Source organism: Oryzias latipes, chromosome 10 (assembly GCF_053564925.1).
Source record: "Oryzias latipes strain Hd-rR chromosome 10, Olatipes_Hd-rR_3.1".
NCBI classification, from domain to species: Eukaryota; Metazoa; Chordata; class Actinopteri; order Beloniformes; family Adrianichthyidae; genus Oryzias; species Oryzias latipes.
Window position 1 is genome coordinate 20831020 of NC_136246.1, and position 17682 is coordinate 20848701.

The 17682-nt window shown below is 41.5% G+C and overlaps 1 protein-coding gene across 3 annotated transcripts; it reads right to left on the reverse strand.

Moving 5' to 3' along the window:
- Positions 1-309: 309 nt before the first annotated feature.
- LOC101173428 (copper-transporting ATPase 1) lies at positions 310-17445 on the reverse strand. Of its 3 annotated transcripts, none has more exons than XM_078954284.1 (23): positions 17381-17445; positions 16383-16513; positions 14956-15421; positions 12514-13254; positions 12149-12343; positions 11884-12047; positions 11613-11774; positions 11417-11493; positions 9252-9474; positions 8919-9152; positions 8741-8832; positions 8417-8544; positions 5723-5877; positions 5498-5632; positions 3516-3710; positions 2978-3160; positions 2673-2886; positions 2440-2586; positions 2195-2337; positions 1815-2018; positions 1266-1383; positions 1092-1194; positions 310-986 (listed from the first exon to the last, which is right to left on the reverse strand). In XM_078954284.1, the coding sequence occupies exons 2-23, from the start codon at positions 16500-16502 to the stop codon at positions 713-715; spliced, it is 4473 nt and encodes a 1490-aa protein (XP_078810410.1). In that variant the 5' UTR covers positions 16503-16513; positions 17381-17445; the 3' UTR covers positions 310-712. The 3 variants fall into 3 exon arrangements, with proteins under 3 accessions (XP_078810410.1, XP_023815011.1, XP_023815012.1); XM_023959243.2 differs by having other exon boundaries at positions 17220-17445; XM_023959244.2 differs by having other exon boundaries at positions 2195-2301; positions 17220-17434.
- Positions 17446-17682: the final 237 nt, after the last annotated feature.

Consider the following 17682-nt stretch of genomic DNA (forward strand, 5'->3'; position numbering starts at 1 on the left):
GCAAATGACAAGATAATCCGGTTTATATTTGCTCCACAGCACCATCTTCTGGTCAAAAGTAGGCACGACAAGCTTTCCTAACGAGACACAACGTCCAAAGGGCTACAGTAGAGCAGACATGAAAGGCAGAAAAAAATTTAAATTGCAATGAAAATTTTGACAAAGACTTGTTCCAAAAAGAATAACAAAACCTCACCTGGGAGGATGTGATCACTACAGAATAAACGGTGTGATAAAAAAAACAGAATAAGGAATTAAAAAAATTCGGGCATTAAAATAACTGTAAACATATATGACAGTAAGAGTCCATAAAAGTAATACACATTTTTTATTTGGAAATCCGCAACATGTTCAGCCCCTCACGAGTTTCTTTTTTCTGTGATAAAATGTTTGCAGAACTCTTAAAATACATACAAAAATGTGCTCAAACATCAGAGTATTCTGTTAGCATCTTTTGGATTGGATATTCCTTAATATGCTGAATATTTACTTAGTAAGCAATAAACTAAAAATAATCACAAAAAATGAAAAAAAAAGATCAATACTACTTGAATATTTCTGAGTAGGATTCATGTGTTTCAAATTTTCTCAAGGAAAATGTATAAAAATATAATAAATGTCTTTACATCCTCTCTTACAAGGGCACCTCAGCTTAATGTGGACCCTTTCAGTCACTGATTCAGTCCTCCATGGCAGTGTGCTCTCCACGTTTTCAGCAGAACTCTTCCTCACACACAGACTCCCCCACCAGCAGTGAGTGCTTGTCGGGCTCATTGAGCGCCAAACTGTTGAGCGATTGTTTGTCTGAGCGTAAGGAGTTGATGGAGGCACGGCTGTAGTTGACGATGCGATCCAGCAGGCTCAGTTTGGGGGAGGGACGCCGCACGACTCCCATGCCGATGTGAACGCTGATGTCCGACAGGCTGTTTTGACGCTTGCTATGACCAAGTCTGGCCTCCAGCTTCTCAGCAGTGGGTTTTGTGTAACTATGGAGAGGAGGGAAACAAATGAGGGAAGGTAAAGGCAATAATACAGACTAATGCACTGCAGGCAAACAAAAGACTGAAAACCAACTTCAACTTTCTTGTTACCATTTCAAAAGAAGAGAAGACACGACCACGGAGACGGAGGAAAGCGCCATCGCAGCAGAGCCCATCCACGGTTGCAAAACCAGACCAATGGGCAGAAATACTCCTGGAAATAATCATTCTTTACTACAAAAACTTTAAAAGAAGTTCTGCTGAAAAGTATTTTGATGCACTAACCAGCAGCAATAGGAATTCCCACCAAGTTGTAGATGAGAGCAAAAACAAAGTTGATCCTAATTCTCTTTACTGTCTTTTTAGAAAGGTCAATACTGCCGACCACATCCAGCAAGTCGTTCTGCACAGGAGACGAGGCGACGCCGAATCCCATCACAGAGACAAAACATAAAAAACATTCAATATTAGGAAATAAGTAAGAGAACACAAAAAAATTACACTTTTCTAACATCTAAAGCTGCTTTATTATCAGTTATTTTCTGGTTATGACACATTTTAAAGATTAAGTAAAAATAAACATGTGTAAGGAGTGGCACAAATTGTCAATTATTTTACAAATAAGAATTCATCCGATGAAACAAGAGTGGAAGCAGCTTTTTTACTTTAAATATCGGTGTCACTCAGCAGAAATGAGGAGAATCTCCACTTTTTTTTGTTTCCTTGTTATTTACAAGCAATTCAGTTATTAAAAGTGTGTTTGGTGCTTAATCCTAATCCCATTTTAAAATGAATACCTGAGTTTATGCCGGGAGTTCAAATAGAAAGATTTACCCTGATCAGCACCACGTCTGCTGCTTCTATGGCCACATCTGTTCCGGTTCCTATGGCGATGCCCACGTCAGCCATGGCCAGAGCAGGCGAGTCGTTAACCCCATCACCCACCATGGCCACTATCTTTCCAGCCTGCTGCAGCTGTTCTACTTTGGCCACCTTGTGGGAAGGCAGCACCTCTGCAAACACCTTTCTGATGCCCACCTGGAAGACAATCATGAGAAGACTGGATTACAATAACTGTACCTCCTATGACATGAAGAGAATGTTTTTCTCTCCAGCCTCCCGTCTCTAAATGAAGAACCTGACTGAAAAGAAAAAGACGATGTCTTTGCAGAAACATACAACAACTAGAACGATTTTTTCGGCAGCCCTCATACCTGCGCTGCAATGACCCGAGCCGTCTTACTGTTGTCTCCAGTCATCAGCACCACCTCCAGACCCATGTTGGTCAGTGTTTGGACTGCCAGCTCAGCCTCAGGTTTCACTGTGTCAGATATGGCTATCATTGCACACAGCATATCTGCACACAAAGACTCATTTTTAGCAGCTGTTTCATATTGTGAAGCATATTTTCTGAATAGAGTTCCTGTATTTCCTAGAGTTTGATGTAAATTCTACTCACTGTTCACAGCTACTAGAACAGCAGTGCGTCCTCGGCGCTCGTGCTCCATCATGGCTTCATCAATCTCTGCTGTGATCTCCAAGAAGTTTCTCCTCATCCACTCCCTATTCCCAATCAGGACGACGTAGAGGTCTGTCGGACCTGAACCTGCAGTACAAGCGGAGGACAACAGGTCAAGTTTAGCACAGTGCTATTAGAACGGTAACATGTCTGTTAAACCACAGGCTACATACTTAGTGGCTGTGGATCCATGATGAGTGGATGGGAGCTGCTGGACGTCCGTGTGTCACTGATCTGAACGAGCACGCTGTTCCAATGGTTGTTGTCCTCACTGTCGCTGTCGCCCTGCTTCACCACTGTCTCCGTGTTGCTGACCTGACATCGGACGCCACAACCTGGGACCGCCTGAAAGTCTGTGCACGTGCCTAGAGACTCTGTGCCGAGCTCCTGCAAGAACGCCGTTCCAAAAATGTCAACTCCAATGTGTCTGCCACATTACCAAAGAGTATGAGGGGTTCAAAGTCACATGAAAACCAACCTGTTTGCAGTATTTGGTGATAGCTGCTCCTAGAGGATGTTCACTGTTGTTTTCGGCTGTGCCCACAATGGCCAGCAGACGAGAGAGAGGCATCTTGTTCCCCTCCACCACTGTTTTGACTTGGACAACCTTTGGAGCTCCATATGTGATGGTGCCGGTTTTATCAAATACTATAGCCTGGACCTGCACGTACAACCAAATGTAGCTTTTAGGACATTTTAAGAAGTAGTCTGGTATTTTGTCGTTTCTGCAGAGCAACAGCAGTTCATCAGAAATTTACTTCTGAATTGTGGGTGGGACCGTTGGTGTGGAGTAACCTGTTTACACTCTCTCTTGCTATTTTACAGCCCATCACACCCCCAATCCAACATTTCTAGTGCATCAAAAATGGCGAACAATATTGGAGCTGTCCAGCTGTACAATTTTAAGTCAGAGGCCATGATCGGAGGGTTACAGAAAACAGTACTGTCTGTACTCTTATAAAAAATCGTGGCGGACAACCCCATGGATATTTCTTATCAGATTATAACGAACACACCTTATGTGCCATTTCAAGGGGCTCTCCTCCCTTTATCAGAATACCGTTTTGGGCTCCTACCCCTGTGCCCACCATCACCGCTGTTGGAGTTGCTAAGCCAAGACAACAGGGACAAGCGATGCATAACACAGTTATAGAAGTCTGGAAGGCGAAGCGAATCACTGTCTCAGTTGTAGAAATGCTCTTGTCATAACCCTGCAAAGAGGAAAACGGCATTGTTTAATTTCAAACTAAAGTGTATTTTAATTCAAACTAAGAAAATGTGATAGAAGCAAGAACATGTCAGTACGATTAAGTAATGCCATTCATGTGAAATTACTCAGTACTGGACTGGAATGTAACCAAAAGAAGGCACAATCTAGTGCTTGAGTATACCGAACCCAAGTTCATGTCAATGCAGGTGGTTGTGTCAGAAAGGACCACTTGATGCTGTTGACCCACAGTTTCCCTTTCAAAACTGGACTACTGTTGGTCGAGGAGACGGTGAAGGAGTTTTTGTAGACAGAAAAAGAAGGAAAGGCAATAATGTAGGACTTGGAGTCTGGACTTTAATTGTTGGGACTTTGACTTCTACTGGGATTTGGGCAAAATTACAAGATTTTACAACATGATGGAAGGGAAGAAAAGCAGATGTCCTGTTATAGATTGGAAGAAGGTTTGAGCTGTTTTACTAAGGAGGGGATGGAAAGAGGAAAGGAGTAGGAGTGATCCTGATGGAGGAGTTTGCTAAGAATGTTCTAGAGGTAAAGAGAATGTTAGGCTACGTCCACACCGCAGGCTGAAACGACCCAATTCCGATTTTTTTGCCCTATGCGACCTGTATCTGATCTTTTCATGACAGTCTGAACGACACAGGTCCGATCTTTTCAAATGCAACCCAGGCCACTTGGGTATGAGGTCCTGAATCCGATACGTATCCAATCTTTTGAAATGCAACCTCCGTCTGAATGGCCAGGCCACATGTATCCGACCCGTACATCATTGAGACGCTACAAACGTCATCATTCTGCGTTGAAATAGGCGGGAACGAGAACATAAATATCAACCATGGCGAACGATGCTGCTGAGACCAGTCAGTGGAAGGGAAGCGAGGTCACAGATTGGATTAATATTTGGGGTGACAGCTCTATTCAGGTCTAAACTCAAGGGCTCTTATCGCAACCGGGCGGTTTTTGAAAAAGTTTCCAGCTAAATGGCCGAGCGTGGTGTTGAACCTTCCCCGTGATTACTATTTTTTCTCTCCCTTTCCGACCGTGGTCAGAAGTGCGGAGGACCGAAGGCGGATCCTCCTCCGGGGTTCACTTCCCCGTTCGGACCCTTAGATTCTCCCGAGCAGGTTAATAAAGAGTCAATAGCAGTTCTGCTGGGGGAAGCCTTCTTTTATCACCGTTCTCCTTCCTCCTTAACACACAACATAAATGCGCGCTCACACTGCCCCCATCATTCCCTACCTCACTGCACGCACTCTTTCCTGTATCTTACATACACACAGACCCACACACACGCGCGCGGCCCCAGCACATACACATCCCCATTCCACAACAGTGGTTACAGACGATCCTGGCTCCAATGCCTTATTAAAATGAGCAGATTGTAATTGTGCTGGCTCCTTTGTGAAAATAAATGTTATAATACAAAAAGAGCTCTGCTGTTGACATGTTGGAAATGTGAACAGCCTGGCAAAAAAATAGAATAAAAAAAAAAAAAAATCGGAATTGAGCATTAAGCCCTGCAGTGTGAACGTAGCTTAATACAGATTTTGAGTCTGCAGCTGGAAGTTCAAGGTTTGATGCTGGATGTTAAATGTTAAGAGTGGGTATGTCTCTCATGTATGTAGTTAGCCAGAGGAGAAGGAGAAATTCTGAAGGGATAAAACTGAAATGGATAAATTACTGTGGCCAACTCAAAAGGGAACAGACAGAAGGCAAAGAAGCTCAATTCTGGACTGAAAAAAAATGTCAAAGTGCTAAAAAAAAACTTACTGGAAAGTATTTTTTGACAAGAGAAAAGTCCAAAAACCCAATGATTATCCAGACGATCAGTGTTAGCAGAGATACAGCAACAATGAAAGGCACAAAGTAGCCACTGATCTTATCTGCATATTGCTGGATGGGAGCCTGAAACAGAACACACACATATTTAACAAATGCAGAAAGCGTCCCTCAATACTAATATGCAAAGTCCAGATTTCAAACGACACATTTTACCTTTGAAGTCTGAGCCTCTTCAACCAGTTTAACGATCTGAGACAGCGTGGTATCCATGCCAACATGCGTAGCACTGACAAGCAGAGAACCATTCTGATTAATGGAACCTGCGATGACGGTGCTTCCGGGCTTTTTTGTGACTGGCATGGCCTCACCTGAAATCCCAAAGCAACAGCTGATCACAGAAACATTACGGACTGACGGTTTTCTAAGGAAAGATCTACATCCAGTCTGTTCTTTTTGGTTTTGAAATACCCTGTTTTATACTCATCTTTGGAATGTCAGGCCATAGTTTGTACCAGTCCTTTAATATTATGTTTACCCTTAAAGTGATTCCAAACTTTACCACACATTAAAAACATCAACGCCAGAAATGTCAGGACCCTCTGTTGATACAGTTCAGCATTTTATCTATAAACTTCATGTACTATTGGATTAGGCTGCTTTATTCTACGACGGAGTTTTAGGGCCACGGCGAGGAAAAAAAATTCTGGCCAACATGACGAGATTAAAGTCGTCATGTCGACTTTAATCTCGTCATAACGAGAAAAAACTCGACACAAAGTTTCGAGAAAAAACTCGTCGTGTCGAGATAAAAGTCGAAATAATGTTTCGAGATTAAAGTCGCAATGTTGCGCGAGAGCAGTGAAGCTGAGTCTTTCAGGAGTATTCAGTGTTATGGCTAATGTTAGTGAGCTAGTGGCTTTGTATTTAAGAGTTTACGACAGAGTTTTATGGCCACAAAAAAAAGTAATTTTATTAGGAGATAAAAACTCGTAAATTTACGGGAAAAATTCATAGATTAACAAGGAGAAAACCCCGAAGTTGTCCGTTTATCGGAGCCTAGCTTGAAGATGAAATATATGGAGCCTTTTGTGAAGCTTTATTTCCGGATTATAGGTTTAAAACAAAGAGATTCTGAGTCTTTTGGCGACTCAAAATCAGATTATTTTCCGTGTAGCAGCCTTTCCGGGGTTCGGTGTCGGTAAAGCGGAGTTTCATATGTAAAATAAGGAGCTCAGAGACACGTTTGGGTGTAGAGGATCGCTGCAGCCTTTATTCTCCTTATCATTCACAAACCCTGAAGTTCATCTGTCACATTACGTCATGAACCTGTCATCCGATCACCAATGCGGAAGTAAACAGTGTTACATACGCCCCCTCCTGCAGATGAAGCGACCCGTTTGATCATTGAAAAACAAAGATGAATGAATGAAAATAGTCTGTTATATTAGCATTACGACGTTGAAAAAGGCAAAAAGTGCTTCTCCTCCTCAGACGGAAGCGTCACACAAACATAGAGATCTGGTCTTTGGTGGAGGAAGAAAGGATTCAACCAAACAGCTGCAGGGACAACCGATGGCTTCATCATCGGGCTGCAGTGATCCTGCAAACCAACCATCAATAAATAAAACTTTAATAACTTGTAAATCAATCAAATGAGCCTCCAGACATTTGGAATGTTATCAATAAACATTCAGCTCACCTGTTCAACTGAGTTTAGTCGGTCAGCTCTGCTGCTGCACGGCGTTCACCTGCTGCTCTGCATGCTGCTCACTTCCACAATAATCTCGTAAATTTACGAGTTTTTTTGCGACTTTAATCTTGAAACTTTATTTCGACTTTTATCTCGACAAGACGAGTTTTTTCTCGAAACTTTGTGTCGAGTTTTTTCTCGTCATGACAAGATGAAAGTCGACATGACGACTTTAATCTCGTCACGTTGGCCAGAATTTTTTTTCCTCACCGTGGCCCTAAAACGCCGTCGTATTATTCAAACGTGAAACTTTTAAAACTAAATTATAACTGAAGAAATTAAGGGACTGCAAATAGTTTGCAGGAGAGCTGAGCAAATATGGCGTAAAACAAAGTTAACTATTCACTATCAAATATTCTATGAACATTTTTATTAAATAGAAAAGTAAAACGACTCGATCTCAAAAGCTCCGCCTTGCTCGCCATGTGGTGCCGCCCATTTCATGACATCAGCGTTGAGTGGGCCTCGGCAACGTGTCTGCCTCAGGACAGACTTTATGCCGATCAACACTAGCAACGTGGAGAGAGTGGGTGTTTGTGTTAGCCTTGGGGCTAGAAGGGGCTGTTCTCACTGTTCTACGTTAGCTCGTTAGAACCCGTTCATTCATGGGTTGAGAAGAGCTGGTGGTCACAGCACAGGTTTTTAGAGTAATGCTTGAATGGATCAAAATACTTTGGGCTGTTTTATTTGAGGAATTAACATTATAAAACACTTAAAGGCTCAGAAAATAGATTTAGCATGGTATAAGCCTTTTAATGTATTTCTATTTCTTTTTTATTATTTAGAGTTCTGCAGTTTCGTGCTGTTATTTATTTTTTTGTACTTAGAAGTTGTATTATCAAAGCTGAACAAGCTTTTTAAAATATTTTAATGTATTCATAATTTTTGTCATATTTTTATTATTATTATACATTTTATAGCAGTTGTATCTTATGTCAATTAATGTACAATTGTACCAGTTTTACAATCCAGTGCTTGCTACAGTTAAAAGCACCTTCCTTTTGTTAATGCTGTCAAGCACTTAGAGAGGTAAGCGGTTGTCTGTAGGTAAAGGACTATGCAACTGAAGTTGGTGTGATTTTGATTTTAAGTTGGAGAAGAGATCTACCAATTGATTCTGTGTTAAAATTATAACGAAAGCTGTCAGCTCAACTCACCTGTGATGAGAGACTCATCAGCCATTGAATGCCCCTCTAAAACTCTCCCATCAACGGGAAACTTCCCTCCAGGAACAACTTTCACCACGTCACCTCGCTGCACCAGCTCCACATCCACCTGCTCCTCACTGAACATACAAAGCACAAGACATCTGAAAGGTTTAGAATATTTATGGTTTGTCAAAGCTGAAAATTCTTGAAAACCCTTCTATATATGTTATGCTTGTTTTATATATTTTATTTTAACTCTTGAGATTTGATGCAGCCCAAAAACAAACAATAAAAGGACACGTTTGTGTGATCAATGTGGAGAACAAGGTGTACCTGAGAATAACATTATCACTGCCAAGAGCGACCACTGTGGCTTCTGTTGCTTGTAAAGACATCAACTTGGACAAAGCTTCAGAAGTTTTACTCTGAAAAACAACAAACATTGGATTTGATTTGATTCTGTTCAACAATTTAATATCAACTACAAAAGAATAATAATAATGAGTTATACCTTAGCTATCTGTTCCAGCCAGCGACCCAATGAAATGAACACAAAAAGCATAGGAGGTGTGTCGAAAAAAGTGATGGGATTAACTTTTGCTCTTTCCACCATGGCCACTATTAGGACGACCAGAGAGTAGCTAAAAGCTACTGAAGTAGCTAAAACAATGAGCACATCCATGTTTGCAGACTTGTGCTTAAGTGCTTTATAGGCTTGAATGTAGAAGTAGCGACCTCCAATAAACTGAGAAGAGAAAAAAGGGAAAATGGTAGTTCAGCCAAACACATTTCTTAAAAATAAACAATGAAATTCTTCATTGTACGATCAATCCTCCGGCTTTACCTGTACAGGCACACAAAAAATGAAGGAGAGAAGGTTCATGATCGAAAGGCCGGGGAAAAGCTGTCTTTCCAGGAACATGGTGGAGTGGTAATGGTTCCGGTCCTCGACTGTAGCGTTGTGATGATGTGAAGCATTCATGTGGTGGTCCATAACCATCATGTAGATCATCATGCCCATCACAGGAACACAGAAGATCAAGCTAATGAGGAAAGATTTCCTCCATCTGAGAGAGTGGAAACAACTGAGTTAAAAACAATTCATTCTGTAAATTAATTATGATAGTGAAACCGTTTGCTTTAAAACAGACACAATGTGTAAAAGAAGTAGACTTTTATCCATATTTCTATACTTCCATCCATTCCGTCACTTTCTTCCACTCATCCGGGAACAAGTTGGAGGGGCAACAGCTTAAGCAAAGATAATCTTCCTTCTCCCTGCCCACTTCCTCCAGCTCTTCTTGGGGGGATTCAGAAGTGGTCCCGAGCTAGCCGAGAGACGTGATCTCGCCATCATGCCTTAGGTCCAGAATCTCTAAACAGTGAGATGTCCAGAAGGCATCCAAACCAGATACCTGAGCCACCTCTACTCCAACCCTTTCTCCAGGTGGGGGGTTCTCACCTGTTAACATCTCTAAGAGAGTGCCCATCTACCATGAGGAGGAAAGCTATTTCAGTCGCTTGTATCTGGGATCTTGTTCTTTTGGCCATGGCCACAGGTGAGTATTGGAACAGAGATCGACGGAAAATTGAGAGGTTTGTATTCTGGAACGGCTCCCTGTTCACCACAACGCACCAGAACAGTGACCTTATAACAATGCTGCTCCAATTACTCATGAACAATACCCTTAAGATACCTCCACTTGGGATAGAAGTACTCCACCGCGGCAGAGAGGACAGACTATCTTTCTGCTGTCAAGACCCATGGCCTCAGACTTAGCGGTGCTGACCCAAATCCCAGCCGCTTCACACTCGGCCCCAAACTGCCCCCACACATGCTGGAGGTCCTGGCTCAATGAAGTCAACAAGATAGCATCATCTGCAAAGAGTAGAAAGGAAATCCGGTGGTCCCCAAATCAGACCCTTTTCTGGCCCCTGGCTGCACCCAGAAATTTGGTCCATAAAGATTATGAACAGAGCCATGATAAAGGGCAGCTCTGCCGGAGTCCAACATGCACTGGAAATACGGTAGGTCCAACTTACTATGCAAGCCATGCTCCTGCTCTGGTAATAAAGAGACAGGACAGCCGTCAGTAAGACTTCATATTGCCAGAGCACCCTTTACAGGACACCACGGGTGTCAAGCACCTTCTCCAAATCCACAATAAACCTATGGGCTGGATTAGCAACCTCCCACAAACCCTCCAGCACTTTATGGAGACTGTACAGCTGGTCTACTGTTCTACAACCAGGATGGAAACTACACTGTTGTTCCTGAATGCAAGGTTTGATTAGTGTCCAAACTCAGTTCAGGGGAACTACCACCACCACCAGTCTGCAAAAAACCTTACCCCACCCCCCGATGCCTTGCAATCAAGCAGCTCTTTGGCTTTCTTTGTGACTTCAGCTCAGATGATAGATTGCGCCACTATAGGCTTCATCTTTCTCAACAGAAAGGGTGTCAATAAAATTGAGGAGATCCTCAAAATATTCCTTCCACTGCTCTACAATATCCCCTGTTGAAGTCAACTGGTTCCCACTTGCAACAAAACGCTACAGACAGAAAACTGCCAGTGGTAGAGAGTCCAACTCCTCTCAAGGAATTGCGTTATCAGAGCCCACGCCAAACATGAACTTGAACCAGACTATATCAAGCAGATACCTTTTGACCTCCCAGAAAAGCTCAGGTTCCTTCTCTCAAAGAGAGGTGACTTTCTATGTCCCGAAAAGCAGATACCATGACCCAGGGGTTGGACAGTTAAGGTACTGGTGTCTAACTGCTGCGCAAAACACATGGCACCACTCCCATCAGACCTCTCCCAAAAGTGGTGGGCTCATACAATATTTTACAACATTAATTATTCAAACATAACTATATATGGAATTTTTTGTTAATTCAACTAGACCCAAACCCAGTCTTGGTCTCTTTCCAAGTATTAATCAAATAAAAAGGAAACTAAAGTGATGGCCAAATGAGTTTAAAAAGGCTAAAGAGAAAATGTTTCTTACTGCCGGATCTCTTTGCTGTGGTCTAGGTGACTGGCAGACCGATCTCTCTTGACCAGAGAAGCTTTAAATCCCAGGTTCTACAAACAGACTTGGATCAAACTTCACATCTACAGCAGGTCTGGCTTCAATGTGTGCTATTTGAAACCTGCATGCAATGTAAAAATCAAATGCTGAGAAACAAAACAAAGCAATAAACCTCAATCAGCTTGATGATGTCTCGCGGCCCTAAAACCTCTGAGTCAAACTTAATGTGCGCTATGTTGGTTGCCAAGGCGACAGAGGCATATTCAATTCCCTTTTCTTTCATGAGGTTGGATTCAATTTTGTGAACACAAGAGGCACAAGTCATCCCCCTGATCTGAAAGGTAGAAAGAAGGAGCAACCAAGGAAGTGATACATTTAGAAGAAAAACATACATGGAGTTTTAAAAAATGCCTATGCATAAAATATGCATCATATTGCCTCACCACAAGCTCCAGGTTCCTATCCGATCCTTCATAGTTTTCCATGACGGAGGCAGTGAAGCCCAACTCTTTCACGCACTCCACTATCCTCGGAGGATCGATGACTTCAGGGTTATAACGGACCTCTGCTTTACTGGCCATTAATGCTACTAGAACAAAGTAGATCCCTGCAGAAGATGTTAATTTCACAAACCAAGGACAGCAGTTGAGTTAATAAAGGAAATAATCAACCCTCAATAACATAGAAATGCATATGTTTCTTTCAGACCTGGTTCGTTCTTGAGGTTTCGCTCAATGTTTGACACGCAGGACGCACAGGTCATCCCTCCAATCTGGATGTAGCATTTAGAGTGTGTGGCCTCAGTGGATCCTCGGTGGGCTTCTTTGGGATCAAACTCCCTCCCTTGATCAGGTGCTGTACTTGCAGATGTTGTAATATTGGGCTCAAGCAGAGAATTGGTCTCTAATCACAAAACAAAGTGCATCTCATGGATGTGCTAAAGCAACATGAACATTTTTAAAATCTACTTTTTGAAAGTTATGGCAACATATAGGCGCAACAATATGCCTGAACTTTTGCTGGCACTTCTTAAACCAAGTCACAAAGCCCTTTACCACTTTTCTTTGACTTACCAGGTAGAAATGCATCAAAGCCCATATCCTCTACTGCTTCCCTCAGCTCTTGTGGTGAGGTCAGGAGGGGGTCATACTCAAAAATCCCCTGGTGATCTGCCAGTGAGACTTGTGCTGATACCACCCCTTTTCTTTGGGAGATCATCCCCTCAATGGACTGCACACAGGAGTTGCAGGTCATGCCTTCAATGTGGATGTTGACTGTAGATACCAGAGGCTGTGTACAACAAGGCTGCAAAGCTGCAGGTTTGGCTTGAGTTACACTTGCAGGCTGTGCACGTGCAGAAGTCACTGGGTTAGTTGATCCTGGAGCTTCAACCTTAAAGTTTCCTGGAGGCAGCGCCTCAATTGCCTGCTGCAGCGCAGAAACAGTCACCTTGTGGGGATCATAGCAAATTGTAGCCTGCTCCTTCTCAAGAGAGACCTCCACAGATGAAACACCAGGCAGCAATGAGATGTTGTCCTGAATGTTCACTACACAGGAACGGCAGTGCATGCCTTTTACCCCGAGTAACACCAGGGTTGTGTCTATGAAGACTTCTGTCTCCTCTGAAGGGGAAGTTAGTGTTGCTTTTTGAGAGTCAGCAAATCGCTCAATGTCTCTGTTGGACAACTGCAACGGTTTAGGCTTGGACTTCACAGATGCCTTAAATCCAGCAAAAGCGATTTGCTCAACGATGGACTGGTGGGTAATGAGGTAAGGCAGGTAGATGATAGTAGCTTCTTTAGACTCCAAAACAACTGTGAGGGGAAAAAAATTATTACAACAAAAGGGAAAAAAACAAATGCCTTTTTTATTCGTACTCATCTGTGGATTGTTTTCTCCTAGTTTAATTTATCACCCATTTTTATTCCTGATATGTAAACATTAACAATATTTCTGACAAGAACAAATAAACTTAGAAATGTTAAAACAGATCTCCCTGTAGCTGTTGTAAATAACTCCAAGATCTGTATTAAATAAAAAGGTGTTTTTATAATTCTATTTCCCACTGACAACATAAATACTTCAACACCATGGAATAAGAATCAGCATATTTAATCCTATTTTTTTTAAATCCAACACAAATTAAATTACAGATTAATTTCTTTATCTACACTTTGTGACTTCCTCTTTCGGCTTCTCCCATCAGGGGTCGCCACAGCGAACAAGTCGCATGGTTAATTTGGCAATGTTTTACGCCGGATGCCCTTCCTGACGCAACCTTCTCAAACCGGGCTTGGAACCGGCACAGGGGTAGAGAAGGGAACAGGTAGCAGCCCGGAGTCGAACCCTGGTTTCACGGACGGAAGGCGCTGCAAACCAGCACGAGCTAAACCTGACTGTCAAAATGCTGAATGTTGTTTCTCTTTTGGCTTTTCCCATCAAGGGTCGCCACAGCGAACGAGTCGCATGGTAAACTTGGCAATGTTTTACGCCGGATGCCCTTCCTGACGCAACCCTCTCAAAGCAACCGGGCTTGGGACCGGCATAGAAGTAGAGAGGGGAACAGGGAGAAGGCCGGAGTTGAACCTGGGTTTCATGGACGGAAGGCACCGCAAACCAGCACGAGCTAAACTGTCTCCCCTACACTTTGTGAAGACACATTTTTTTAAAGGTTTTGTGGACTGAGATGAGTGTGACTCTTGATGGACCACATGGATGAGTGATAGACAAAAAGCTCCACTTTGACTCAGACAGCAAGGTGGCGTTGGTATACTGGTAAGGTCAGGTATTATTAAAGATGAGTTAGTTTGACCTTTTTGGGTTACAAACTAACTCTATATCAACTGTCAGCCCTACTGTCACTTTTTAGAAGACACTTTCCACAAGCAGTGAGACAGGAAAAAGTTTCGTCTTTCAAGAAGAGCTTTTATGAAAGCCAACGGTCCGTCACGTTCACATGCAAAGTACTTCACTGTGTGGCTGGCCAGTAAAGACCTTATAGATGAAAAACTAATGACATGGCCCTCTTCTTCAAGCCTAATGAGAAAGTTGGGGTTTTTCTTAAGCAGCACATTTACAGTATCTGGGAGTCTGTAGTTGCACAAAAATTCTGATTCAGACCAGATCAAAAGACAGGCGACTCTATGACTGGAAGTTTGTGATTTATAGAAAAGAAGAGTGGCTATGTTGGTCGCTAAGATTTTCCTTTTGAAATCCCAGAAACATATATTTGTAAATTTGGAGTAATTTCTCACTTTAACAGGTGACTATAAACAAGTGAGACGGGAAAATCTTTGTTTTTCATTTAGTTGTATAATAATTCTGTCCACTAATAGTTGTCTAATATTGGTTTAACGTCACTTTTACAATCTAAATGTTCAGGATGGAGGGTTTGTTAACATTTTGTATAAACCAAGAGCACCTTACTGACAAAATGAATCCTCAAAAGTACAGCTTGACTAACAATTGTGCACACGCTGTAATTGTTGTTTGCTTATGCAACTAAGTGGACTCACCTTTGACCTTTTGAATGCCGTTCAGTTTTCCAATCTTCCCTTCAATGGTGGTGACACAAGAGTGGCAAGTCATTCCTTCGACGCGCAACTTTAAAAGTGCGACTCCATCGTCTTTCATCTTAGACGTTTGGACGTCTGCAAGCGTCAGACTTTCCACTACTTTACTGAGCTCCAGTGTGGAAATCAGGGAAGGGGCAAAAGTGATATGGAGGTCCTTCTGGGAGGGACTCTCACAAACTTCCAGAACTCCTTTGGTCTGTGAAAGCTTCTCCCGGGCTTCCTGATGGGCTGCAGGTGCCAGAGCCGACGTGGGGATCAGCTGGGTTTCTGTAGATACCACTGTGGCCGTGCTGCCATCTGGAAAGCTTGATTCAAAGCCCATGTCTTCAATAGCTTCTGACAGGGACTCGGGGCTCTGTTGACCCTGGTCAAATATAAGGGTTGCAGTCTTCTGCTCCAGAGACACCTTCACAGAATTATTACAAAAACGTAAAAGGTGGGAAAGGGTCAAATAAAGAATCTGTCATACATCTATTTTTTTTTAAAGATTACACCTATTAGTGTAGCTTCTTATACTAAAAGATAATAAACGGTATAAATACAAATTGTAAGCGTGTCAATAAAATGTTTCGTACTCAAATGTATCTGCTTTTAATTAAGCAACTTTAAATAACTTCCGCAATTTAAAAGATGAACTTTAAAGCCATAAAGCTAGTACACTGAGTCCATAGTCTTTGAGAGTTTTTAGCACGTTCTTTCAGCATGATGACCCTCAGTTCTCTGTCTTGAGCAAGAATAAGACATGTGACACACTGAACGGATCACCTGACTGGCATAAGCAGAAACACACAAACTAGTGAAATTTACAACTCAGTTTGAAGCTGACTGTAAGATTTTTTTAATGAGAAGAGAAACTGATAATTCTTCATCTTCCAGTTGGGGAAAAGATAAATTCCCTCCTCACACATCGAACAAAGACCAACAAAATGATCCAAGAATCAAAGCATTTTTTTAAGTAACGATCATTTCCTGTGGTTAGAAAGTTTGCATCGACCTGCTGTCAGTCTTTTTTAGAAAGCAGAGCATGTCTGGAACACACAATTACATTAACTTTCCATTAAACCTCAGCCTGAGGGGTAAACACACAATAAACAAAAAAACAGACCTTCTTCATTTGCAATTAAACTGTCTTGTAGCGACTTTTAATAGTAAATTTAACTGACCGGACCCAAGGAACTAAGAATGTCACTTAAATTTAAAACACACAGAAGTGTCTATCAAAAACTAAAAAAAATAAACAGATCCTGTCCTTGAAGGGAAAAATGCAAACTAAAGGTTTTCAGTCATCAAATGAAATAAGAAATCAGAACAAAAATTGCTCAATGTCAAGTAAAATGCTTATCTTTGCATGCAAACACTGCATTTACCCGTATATGAATGACTCCAGGGAGAGACCCAATCCGCTGTTCTATGGACTGAACACATGATCCACACGTCATGCCCTCCACTTTGAGAGCAACTGAACACAGATTCACTTTCTGTGTCATTTTGGGTTTGGCTGAAAAAAACAAAACAGACTTACTTAATTTTTAAGCAAGAACAAAAATAAAAAAAAACAATCAACCATTAGAAAAGACAAAAGTTCTAGAATACAACATAATGTGACAAAATGCTGCAAGACATTTAAAACAAAATAACTTCATAAACCATTCATTTTCCAACAAGTGTTATAATTTAAAGTAGGATTTTTTTCTACACAAAAATTACTTAAATGTATGGGAAATTAATTCCTTTCAGAATTGCTAAATGAATCAAAACAATCTATTAAAACATTGTATTCAAGCAATTTTCAATTAAAAATGTTTTTAAATATGGGAAAACAGTACAGAAAAATCAAATGTGTGTTTTGTAATGTCTAAGTGAGCTATTTCCAATCATAAGAAGAGAATCCCTCCAGATAACGTATTCATTTAGTTTTTGTAGGTTGACTGTTGTAAGTTGAGTGGTTAAAACTAGAGTAGGGTTTTGTTACAATTCATTCACCGTTTAGAAAAGAAAATGTACCTGTTGTCAAACAGGAAATACTGGATTATCATGCAGGTAGGTTTTACACACAGAACATCGTTTGTTACCTTTACAGATATTAAGAAGGCATCTTTAAATGCGTCCTGTATTAAATATAGAATTTAAAAAAAAGAATAGAAACTTTAAAAATCTTACTATTACTTTTTGACATGAATATAAACAAACAAACAATTCCTTACCCTGACGTTAGCCTTGGGCTACGCGACTAACAAGTTAGATTGCATTATATCTTTATCCTGAGATACAGTAAACCGAATAAAAACAATTCGTTGGGTTTGGTTGTGTGGAACAGCTGAAATAACATATTTATTCAGCTGTTTTCATACACCTCAGCTCTTACTTCCACCCTCTCACGCCGATGTGACCGGCCGGTGAGTGATCTCTGAAGTACGGCAAGCCAAAAGTATCATAAATCTTTCTCCTCTCCATTGACGGTATGAGAGAACCCCGAGTGAAATAGCTATTACTCATTCAATATACTTGTCAGAATAGCAATTCGTGCTCTGACAACTTTTTTTTCTTTTAATTGTTCTTGTTAATCTTAATTTTTTTTTTCACAATATTTTTTCGTTATCGCAAGATAAAAACTGACCAATCAGACGCCTTACTAATAGCACGTGGTGCCCGCTGGCCCCTACCTGA